Source organism: Brachionichthys hirsutus, chromosome 10 (genome assembly GCF_040956055.1).
Source record: "Brachionichthys hirsutus isolate HB-005 chromosome 10, CSIRO-AGI_Bhir_v1, whole genome shotgun sequence".
NCBI classification, from domain to species: Eukaryota; Metazoa; Chordata; class Actinopteri; order Lophiiformes; family Brachionichthyidae; genus Brachionichthys; species Brachionichthys hirsutus.
In genome coordinates, this window is record NC_090906.1 from 1,852,332 (window position 1) to 1,863,216 (window position 10,885).

The 10,885-nt window shown below is 44.6% G+C and overlaps 1 protein-coding gene across 1 annotated transcript; it reads left to right on the plus strand.

The window, feature by feature from the left end:
- The first annotated feature begins 1,352 nt into the window (after positions 1–1,352).
- On the plus strand, positions 1,353–7,818 carry lcp2a (lymphocyte cytosolic protein 2a). Its single transcript, XM_068744973.1, has 21 exons — positions 1,353–1,430; positions 2,026–2,088; positions 2,234–2,280; positions 2,596–2,658; positions 2,778–2,800; positions 3,110–3,150; positions 3,425–3,617; positions 3,761–3,849; positions 3,922–3,988; positions 4,114–4,191; positions 4,273–4,298; positions 4,984–5,003; positions 5,081–5,191; positions 5,317–5,335; positions 5,423–5,438; positions 5,545–5,623; positions 6,344–6,396; positions 6,519–6,595; positions 6,985–7,059; positions 7,267–7,416; positions 7,552–7,818. Exons 1-21 carry the CDS (start codon positions 1,353–1,355, stop codon positions 7,699–7,701), a joined length of 1,518 nt encoding a protein of 505 aa, XP_068601074.1. The 3' UTR covers positions 7,702–7,818.
- The last annotated feature ends 3,067 nt before the right edge of the window (positions 7,819–10,885 follow it).

Genomic DNA, 10,885 nt, shown 5'->3' on the forward strand with positions numbered 1-10,885 from the left:
AATCTAGAGAAGTGAAGGTCTGCTCTAGAAAAGAGAGGGATGAAGGTGAGCAGGAGTAAAAGAGAGTACATGTGTGTAAAAAAGAAGGTCCCAGGGGGGACAGTGAAGGAATAGACATAAAGAAGCTAGAGGACTTCAGGTACCTCGGGTCAACAGAGCAGAGTGATGGAGAGAATGTGGAAAGGAGGTGAAGAATCGTGTGCAGGCGGGCTGGAACGGCTGGAGGAAAGTATCAGGTGTGCTCTGTGATAGGAGAGAGTCAGAGAGGAGGAAGGGACAGGTCTACAAGACGGTGGTGAGGACAGCCATGATGGACGGCTTAGAGACAGTGGTGAGGACAGCCATGATGGACGGCTTAGAGACAGTGGCTCTGAGGAGTAGAAAGGAGGCGGAGCTAGAAGTGGAGGAGATGAAGACGCTGAGGTTCTCCTTGGGAGCGACCAGGTTGGACGGGATTAGAAATGAGTCACTATATTCTCTTATTTCCGCCATGAGCAGGTTATCAGATAAATGTGTTGAAGCAACCAGACAGCTCAAAGGCAGCGCTGTTCCATCCTGATTGGCTGACCCTCGTCACATGACTAGCAAGCCTTGCCTCACAGGCCTCATTATTCTTAGTCTGATCATTCTTGTATAAAACCAGAGATCACTGGAAGGTTCGCTTCAGGATCCAGAGCAGATCCTAACGCGACATTGTTCCTGTCGCTGCCTGGAATCTTAGCGACTCGTGTAATAAATTCAGGTTCCCGATGATGATGATGATGATGATGATGAAGATCCGGATCACCACCAGAATCTGTTCTGTTCATTCAACCTGCTGGACCAGGCCTGATCTTCACCTTCTAAACGATTCCTCGTCTCTGACTTCAGGCGCCGAGCTGCAACGAGAAGTTGCAGCTGCAAGCTTGTGTTCCGCTCTGCGGTCTGCTGGAGGGGGGGGGGGGCGACAATGCTGCCCATGACACCCCCCCCCCCTTCTGCACAGTCACTTCCTTTAAAGAAGCGGAAGAATGGAATGAGGAGAGGTGAAGAGATAGCGACTCAGAGAAAGAGAGAGAGAGAGAAAGACAAAAGGAAGCCATTTTGGGTCCTCGCCGGTGAGCGTTGGTTTCTCCTTCGTTGGCTTTGAAGTCTGTCGGAAACAGAAAGTCGGTGGCTTTGAGGAAGTAAAGCCTTCCGACGACAGTTGGCAGTTATTCTGTTTTCTCCTCCTGAGACGTTGAGTTGCGCTGTCGCAGCGAGGGCCCCCCCCCCCGAACGGGACGGTGGACACCCAGCCGAAAAGAAAAGACTCGGATGGTGGTCTCCTCTCGCTTTCTGGACGGTCTTTGGTAAAAAGCGAAGGAAGCGAGATGAACGCCGATCGGGTGCCTTTCAAGTCTGAGGTGATGGGGTGGAGCCCGCAGCAGCTGGCCGACTACCTGAAGGGGGTGAGGCCTCCAGCCGTCGTCTGTCTGTCCTTCTCTTTGATCACCTCGATCCATTTTGTTTGATTTGCTCTCAGATATATTCAAAGATGATCAATTCTTGGTGATTCGTCATGAGCTCCTGCACAGTTTCGGCTTTTTTTGGATACAAATATAGACGTTTTACGGCGTGTTTGTGCAAAGTCCAGCGATCGGTCCATTAGGATCAGTCGGGATCGCACGAAATCCCGGCTGCCATCGACTTGGCTGGAGGTTCCTACGCCCGACACCGAAGGACGGACCCTTCAAAGTTAGGGAGGGGATCCAGTTTGGGTCGGGAAGAATCCAACGGCATGTCGGCAAGCGGTGACGCTTCAGGAACAGCGGCTGTGTTTCTATAGCAACGCCATGTCTGAGCTGAGTACGCTGTCGATGACGTTAGCATAAGATCCCTTCGTTCCCCCATCGGTGTCCAACGGGACAGTTTACGTCCTCCTTTACGGGGGCTCGACAGCAGCATCACCTTCTTCTTCTTCTTCTTCTTCTTCTACCACACAGACTTTGCCTCCTGCCTCCTCCGCCCTCCAACACTGAGCGTATATATTTAATGTCTCTGCAGAGGAACCTGTCCGGCTGCGATAAAGCGGTGCTGAAGAACTCCATCAGCGGCTCCAGATTTGTGGTGAGTTCAGGGCAGTCGGGAAAGGCCTCCAGAAAAGCGGCGGCGTGGAGGAGAGGAAGAGAAGGAGGTTGATCCCCTTCAGCAGCCGGGAGGTTTTCACATTTAATTATCTACAATTAAAGCTGCGTTCCCTGATTTTCCACAGAATCTGAGCAATAACGACCTCGAGAAATTCCCCAGACTTCAAGCTCCGTGAGTCACGACAAAAAAAAAAAGTCACCCGATGAGTCACAGATGAGGAGTAGAGGCTGCTGGGACACGAGTAGAGACATGATGGTTGTTAGCATGCTGATAGTTAGCTTAGCTGTTTGGTTTTATGAATACATCTTAGCGTGTGAGTAGTTATTCTATAATGTAATTTCTAAAGGTTGTTAGCTTTGAAAAGTTACGGTTGATAGCTTACAGACAGCCGTTTAGGTTTATGAATAATTGTTAGCTTCATCAAAGGATTATGAGCAGGTGCTAAAGATCATTTTGAATAACTTTATTGTCTCTGTGTGTGGACAGGTTGATTTCCAAGATCAGCACTGAAATCGGCAAGAAAGAGGGGCTGGGCATTTTCAGGAAAAAGTATGCTTGAAAGTACTTCTTGTAAAGTGACCTAAACATAAATCATTTTACTAAAACCCACCAGCTGTGAGTCTCGTTAAATATTAAACATTCTTTTCTTTTCTTTTTTAACATTACAGACCCTCCAGATATCACGAACCAGGTAGGGACTCAAATGATTATCACTATTACCAGTGTTTATTTTAAGGCATTCATTGTCAGACAGTCTGTTTTTATTTTTAGTGTTTGCTATTTTTTATATTGTACAATATATATAAGATAAATATATTGCCATACTAGAGATGGTTCTGCGTTATAAATTAAAATCTGTGTTCTCTAAATACAGATTAGTTTGAAATAATCCATGATTTCGTTTTTCAGATCGTCTGTTCAGCCTCATTGTACGATCCTCTCAGAATCAATAACTTTGATCGGATTATGAGCTGCTGACATTCTGCTCCTTTCTCTGCAGACGCGGCCGCCGACGTTCAGGGCTGGGACGATGACGAATTTGTATGTTTGTCTCTTTAGATGTTTCTATTTATGACGCAGAATGCAAATAAGACATTCATGCTGCAGTAACATGAATTACTACATTAAATTACTATGACTGGGGGGGGGACTTTGCTGCAATGTAACTTTTTGCAGTGTGCATTCTGCTGATAAAGAATGTCATGCGGGGTTTAAATCCAGGCATTCTACATGCAAGGGAGTTTCTCACCGCGTGAAGGAACTTCAGGTCGGTTCTATATTGTCTCATCCCTCTGTTTTTTTTTTTTTTTTTTAGGACAATGAAGAGTTTGATGATGACTATGAGAATCCGGACACGGGAGATGAAGAGGGCAGTGTGGGAGATTATGAGTCCCCAAATGATGACCCTGAAGGACTCAACGATTACGAACCACCTCCATCAGAGCCACCAGAGGGCCTGCTTCAAAGGCTGCGCCCCACCCTGCCAATCGGAGATGGCGATTACATTGGTACCATTGGGGGGGGCTTTTTAGTTTATTGATCTTTTAATCAACTTCATCTTGTTCATAGCTAAATTGTTATTGATTAGCTATGGAATAAAAGATGAGCCTTCTGGCAGAATTTAATCAATAATTTATCCGTGTGTGTATAGATAAGAGGGATGTGTCACACGGAGGCCCGCCCCCTGCTGTGTGTCCCCGCCCCCCTGTGTCCGCCACATCCGCACCATCTCCACAGATGGTGAGTTAGTTCTTCCAACCTTTACTCTATGTCACCTGTTCAGGTAGTTAACCCTCTAACTGCCACTTGTAGCAGCAAGAGCCCTGCTCGTCTAGGCGAGAGCCTTCGCCACACCCTGGCGGGCGACCCTCCGGGAAGAGTGAGTTTACCTGCAACCGCTCGAATCCTCAATGAGACGATTTCATCTCCAGTTTTCGTTATGTCGCCAAGAGGTTTTAGGTCAATTAATAGAAACGCAGCCATTGATGTCTCTGTTGTGTTCAGTTCCGCCGGAGCCGCCCAAGATCTTTCGTTGCAACAAACCACGAAGAGGTTCCGGACCCAACAGTTCCCCCGTCAGAGGTAAACCCGAACCCAAGATGCAGGACTGTCGTTTTCTTTTATGTTTACATCCCGATGAAATTGGTTTTCGCCTCTTTACAGGTTCACATCTCAACACAGTGGACAGGGTGAGAATTTACTTTTAAAAACATAAACATTTTAAAAGCCGTCGAGAACAGTGGTCCCCAAACTACGGCCCACGGGCCGGATACGGCCCGCCTCCACATCTGAACAATACCAGACTAAAAAAAGAAAAAAAAAAAATTTGTTTTATTATTTTCCTTTCCATACAACACGAGCAGCCGGTGGGGGATCAATAATGGTATTCGGTGCATTTAAGAGGGGTCATTAAGTCAATTTTGTGTTTCCTAAAAATAATATTGATAGTGTAGAATATATTAATATTATGATGAAAAGCATTCTTGCTTTCTTTTGGGACAATTTTAATGATCACATACGACCAGAAAGTTAATTTTCCATGGACTTTTTTCTGTGACGAACCCGGAAAGGGTTATTTGGTCATTATTTATTTTATTAATAGTGTTATTATTTATTTCCTGACTTTTTTTTTTTTCTGTGAAGAACGGGTTATTTGGTGGCTGTCTGGAAAACAATAAATGTTTAGGCCCCCCCTGCCATCGTCACACTTTTCCTGTACAAACTGACCCCGGCCCCCCATCACAGAAGGAAAACGTGGCCCTCACAGGAAAAAGTTTGGGGACCCCTGGTCTAGAACATAGCCTTGTGGGACTCCACATAGACACTGATCCTCATAGGCTTCATTGTTGTTCCTTTCTGTGTTTCTTCTTACAGGTGGGTTCACATTGTTGGAAGTAAGTGCTTACTCTACAGTTTTAGTTTAACGTAGAAAATCAAATCTGAACCTTCATGTTTATTTTCATGATTTCAGACCTCAACCAGATGTCCCTGATCTTCCCACCTGGTTCAAACCTCCTGTCCTTCCTCCGTCCTCCACCTCCGTCAGCAGGAGCAACTCCACAGCCATACCTAAACCCACCAGGTCAGCACACACACACACAACTCGTTTATTACATCTTCTCAAATTAAGTTATTTATTTAACTATTCCTAAATGTTTGATATTCTTTATTTGAAGTCGAAATTCATGAACCACTTGTTTTATTCAGGTTTGATGTAAAGAAAGAGGTACGTTGCTACTCTGTCAGAATTATATTATAATGAATTTGTCCAAAACAATGAACCCTGGTCCTCTTTCCTCTGCTGTTGCATCAGCAAACACAGGATGAAGGTGAGATTACATTTAAATTGTTATCTGGCTTAATCCTTTCCATTAAGCAGACAAAGTATAACTCAATAAAACAGGATGAATTTTAAATGATTCTGTTCTCCTTCAGCTCCTAAGCACAACACCTTTCCCCTCCACAATAAAAGTCTGCCCCCCCGTCCGGCAGTCCCCTCGCGCCCTGGAGACAGGTAGAAAATAAATGCATGCTTTACACGCAGTTACATCCATATGGCATCCCATCACTCCTGGCGCTCCACAAGGTTTACTTGTTGGGCCATTTGAATTTAAACAAAATTAAAGGTATCCTGCTGAGTTTTAAGGTAAACTAGAAAACGACAATCAGAGATTGCAGACCCTCGCCTCCAATAGACTATTCGATCTTGTGAGACAGTAAACAGGGCTTCCGGATCAGAGGGGCCAAACCTGCTCTAGCTTGCTGCTCCGGAATGTACTACAAGCCATCTTCTGGACTCTTTTTCCCATCATGCCATTCGTGTCCCTCCCTCTTAAAGTGGCAGTTTACAGCACAGGCACGATTCCAGATGTAAAAATAATTCTAGAATCTGGATCCAGATCCGGATCAATGCCATTCTCGGGGAGGACCGAGCCACGGACAGAACCTTGCTTGTGTAAAGATTTCAAGTCGATTGGGTTACTAGTTTTTGAGTTATGCGCTCGGACAGACAAACAAACAAACAAACAGACAGACAGACAAACAGACAAACAAACGCACCCAATTGCAATACCCTCGCCTCCTCTTCGGCGAGGGTGACAAACACTGTTGTATTTGCAGATATTGAATAGTTTAAAAACCACTTGTCAGGTTTTTTTATATATATATATCTATTAGAGTAAAAGAAGGATGACAGCACCAAAAATTAAACGCTTTTTTGTTTGTCCTTGAGCAGTTTGCCTCTCAACATCTCGCCTGGAGGATCTCTGCCTCTCAAACTGCAATCTGGTAAGAAGTGTTATGAGATTCATGTTTATGATCTGTTCATTTGCTCCTGAGGATGCTTGGATCTGATCCATCTAAACGTACTTACTCCAACACTACACTGATACTGTCCTGACTCTGTGCAGCAATGAATGAACAAAGAAGGAGCTTTATGGACAGGCAGTTGTGTCGCCCGCCTCCGTCCACAGCGGCATCCACACAGGTAAAACACACATGCATGTCTTTCTGTGCTAGTCCAAACCTTCATTTACATAATTGCTTCTCATGGTTTTAATGTTGAGCTTGAGGTGGTGAGGATTGGTCCTCACTGCACTGGTTTAGTATTTAAACTGGTCCTCACTGCACAAACACTCCGGACATGGTGCTGCGTTCTCTTTTTTTATAATTTTTATTGTTTTGTGATGGCAGTCGAAGCCTTTTCTGATATATTTCTACAATATATTGAGTCACTAAGAGATCAGTTTTAAAGCTTTTGGGATTGGGATTGTTCTTCAATCCAAACAGCAGGAGACGCTGTTGTTTTTGTTTGCTGTTCAATTAAATGGTAGAACGTGTGTGTGTGTGTGCGTGTGTGTGTGTGTGTGTGGTCAGGAGCTGGATCCCCGCTGGTATGTGGGTAAAGTGACCAGAGGTCAGGCAGAAGAATGCCTGAAACAACTCCACAAGGTGACTAAACACACGCATCATGAAAGTACAGCATTTAGTTATACTTTATTTATTTTGCTGCCCTTTTTGACACAAGATGACTTTTATGATTTTGCCGGATCATTGAGTAAACGTAAAAATCGTCTATCACCTTAGAGGCGGTGCGATAAGACAGCAGGGGGCGCTGCAGCAGCTGACATTGATCTTATTTGTCGTCTCTGTGTCGAGGACGGGGCGTATCTCGTGAGGGACAGCACCAAGCAGCTGCCCTCTCAGCCCTTCACCCTGATGGTCTTGTACCAGGACAAGGTCTACAACATCCAGATCAGACAGGAGAACCAGCAGTTCCTGCTGGGAACCGGACTCAAAGTGCAGGAGGTAAGCAGAACCCGCGCGGCCTTCAGAGGAGGTCGACTTAGCCACAGAATTTAGGATGATTTCGTATTACAAGAGATACATTTTGGGTTTCTTTAAGATTTTGGTGCTAATGCTGCTTATGCTACTTTGCTACAGGCCTTTCCATCGGTCAATGACATCATCGGCCATTACTCCCAGTGTCCTCTGCTCATCATCGATGCCAAAAATCGCAACTCCTGCCAGCACAACCAGTGTCTGCTGTCCGACCCGGCCGGATACCACATGACCCGCCAGAACCGGTCCTGACCAGATAAAGAGGATTTGATTTAAGATGATTCCACATGTTGCCTCCTTTGCTTTTTTCCTGTTTGCATTTACAAACCAGTTTTCTTCTTGTTGCCTTCTGCTTAAAAATGACATTTAATGTGTCTGAGGGGGGGGGGGGGGGGCGTTTAAAAAAAAAAAGATTTTCTATTTAAGTCTAATCCACATCCAAACTATCAACATGTTTATGTCACAATCTGAGATGTGTGAGCTAAATAAATGTTTGCTGGTTCCGTTCTTGAGCCTGCAGTGTTTGTGCATTGCTTTCTGACTTTTATGAATCACGATCTATCAAATATTTATAATTCACGATTCTGAAATTAAATCACAATCCTTAAAACATTTTGCTCATTTTAAATAATCAAAAATTCATGTTAAGTTTAAAGAGGCTCCAGGAAATGAGATTAAATACAAGCGTTGCTGGCCTCGGAGATGTTTTTTCTGTAATTCTGCTGTAAATGATGGCGTCTATTTGACAGTTAATCTGTTGCTTTTCTCAGGGGAACCCCTGCATTTACACCCACCGCACACACACACACACACACGCGCACACACACACACACACAATTTATAATGCCACTCCGTCAGTTATAGTTCGGACTGTGTGTTGTTTTGTCTGTGGCGTCTTCGAAGGCACTGTTGGGTGAAGATTATTGCTGCCACATCCAACTGTCATCACACACACACACACACACACACACACATACAGATAAGAAGTGTGTCTGCTTCAGCATGAGGGGTTGGTGATTCATTCCTGAACTACAACAGACTGACTTTGATATTTACTGTATTTTTATTGTACTTTAGATATTAGCAGAGTAAAAGTACTCAGGCCACTTTGTTCCAAGTTTAAGTACAGCATTTTAAAGTAAAAGTATTAAAGTATGATCAGGAAACGTAATTAAAGTATTAAAACACCTGCTAACTCGTCCCCTGTTACTGTCATCAATATTTCACCAGCCGATCAAAACTTGATCAATAATAATCTAATTACTCAAGAATGTTTAACTGTAATTACATTTATTGATTATAGTTTCTTCTTGTAGAAGATGGTGAGCAATTTCCTTTATAACAAACATGTTTAAAAAAAAAAAAAACTCCATTGTAAAAATGTAAGCTGTCACAATTTGTAGTGTAAATGCTCTCCAGAGGATGAACCGCTCAGATTCGACCTTTACTTTAGCACCAATCCTTTTTTCTGCACACTTGATTTGACTTATTTTATTTAATAATAATACATAATTAAAAAGCTCCAAACAACAACAACAAAAGCAGAGACAAACTAAACAACAACTAGAATGAAGGAAGGTGTACCACAGGGAGGTTGAAGTCAATCTCCCTGTGGTACACCTTCCTTTTTCTAAAAATATATGTAATGGAGCTCACCTCCATCGAGGCCGGGTCCTCTGTGCTGGTAGGATGACTAAAAAAACCAAATCATTTAAAATCGCACATTTGAAATAAAACACATGAAACTAGTGGAAGGACTGCGTACGAAACGAAAACATTCCACAATGATAAATGTTTTTTGTGATTAGTTTAAGTTCAGTAAAACAACAAATGTGTTTCCATTAAACGAGAAAAATACACAAACTTTATAGTCCAACATTTAAATGAGGTCTTCTCTTATGTCAGGAACCTTGAAGCTGCTAACGAAAGTAGATGAAAGAATAAATAATGTAAAGTAATGAACGACTAAATAAATAAAACGTAATCATAAAAAGTAACTCAAATACCTCCGCCACATTTATCTCTTAAATCCATTGAATACGTGGTATAAAAGGAGTCCAGATGTTTCCAGAGTGACATTCCACCTTTCATCTCCTCCAGAGATAACGTTTCAGACTTTAACCTTTAACCCAGTTGATGAACTCTTTGGTCTTTTTGAGTGCGACAACTTCCATCCATCATTTCTCTGTTGATCCGGAATATGAACCTAAAGTGTGTGGAGGGTTAACGAATTAGATGATGACAGGTCACCTTAATACAGACGTGCTGACTGCGTGTTTAAGTGGGGGGGGGGGGGTGTGAGGGGGGGGTTATCTTCTGAACAATGGTTCGGGGCGACACCTCAAACATCAGCCGACGGCTTGTTTGTGTTCAGGCGGGCAGGATCTCCTTTCAAACAGAATCGGTTTTACTTTCTGCTCAGAGGGAATCCGGTCCACCTCCTCTGAATATGCAGGCTTTAAATAAACACCGAAACAGCCGATCTCGGGTTTGGGTTCCCGGGTTCCCGGGTTCCGAGGAAAAACCTTTATTTTGAAGTACTTGATACCACACTGTGATACCCGATACAGATAAGTGACGAAGAGTCGTTGCTTCTTGTTGGTTCTTGAGGGGTTGGGATTAAAGAAAAGGAGAAACACACAACAGAGATAAAGAAGAAGAAGAAGAAGAAGAAATGACGAGTTGCGTTGGCCCTGATGGCGTTCCTGTTCACTTTCTACTCAGCTTTGAGATGTAACATCCGAAACTGTAAAAAGAGACTCCATTACTCATGTATCAAGCGGCAATGATGATGATGATGATGATGATCAGCGTTTATCCTCTGGCTCCAGTCTGCCCCAGGGAAGGAGTTCCACCTAGTGTCATTTAAATCCAACCCCCCCCCCCCCCCCCTCCACTACCAACAGCCACACGGGGGGGATGACTTGGTGAGCGAGGAAGAAAGACAACGTGGCGTCCAATCGATTTGTCTGTGGGCGGGGCATCGGGGTATAAGTCTGTCAGGTGAGCAGCAACAGGTGCACAGAGCCGGAGCACACCATTGGCTGAGTGTGGCTCCTACAGACACACACAAACACACAGGTTTACAACAGAACAGGAGAAGACTAGCTGAATGGCGTCCTTCGTCCTGGAGCAGGATCTGTCCCCTCCATTGTCTGGACGGTCTCTTCCCCAGCAGGACCTCCCATCTCTGGACCTTGAGCCGTCTGACTTCAGCCTGTACAGCCCTCCTGCTCCGCCAGAGCCCAGCTTCTGGGTCCCGTCCTCCAGCAACCACAGCGAGACCTACCCGTGCAGCAGAGACCCGTCCTCCGTCTCCGGGGTCCCAGGGGTCCCAGGGGGACTCCCTGCGGCACTCCCTGCAGGAGTACCACCGATGATTGGTTGCTTCTTTCCTCATCTCTACGGCGGGCCCTGGTTCTCCAACCCGGAAGAC

Bases quoted from the DNA above. Each gene is read 5' to 3' on its own strand.
- lcp2a (XM_068744973.1), top strand. From the start codon at position 1,353: ATGAACGCCGATCGGGTGCCTTTCAAGTCTGAGGTGATGGGGTGGAGC. The intron at 2,089-2,233 runs GTGAGTTCAGGG...GATTTTCCACAG, and splicing joins TCAGCGGCTCCAGATTTGTG to AATCTGAGCAATAACGACCT. The intron at 2,801-3,109 runs GTAGGGACTCAA...CTTTCTCTGCAG, and splicing joins CTCCAGATATCACGAACCAG to ACGCGGCCGCCGACGTTCAG.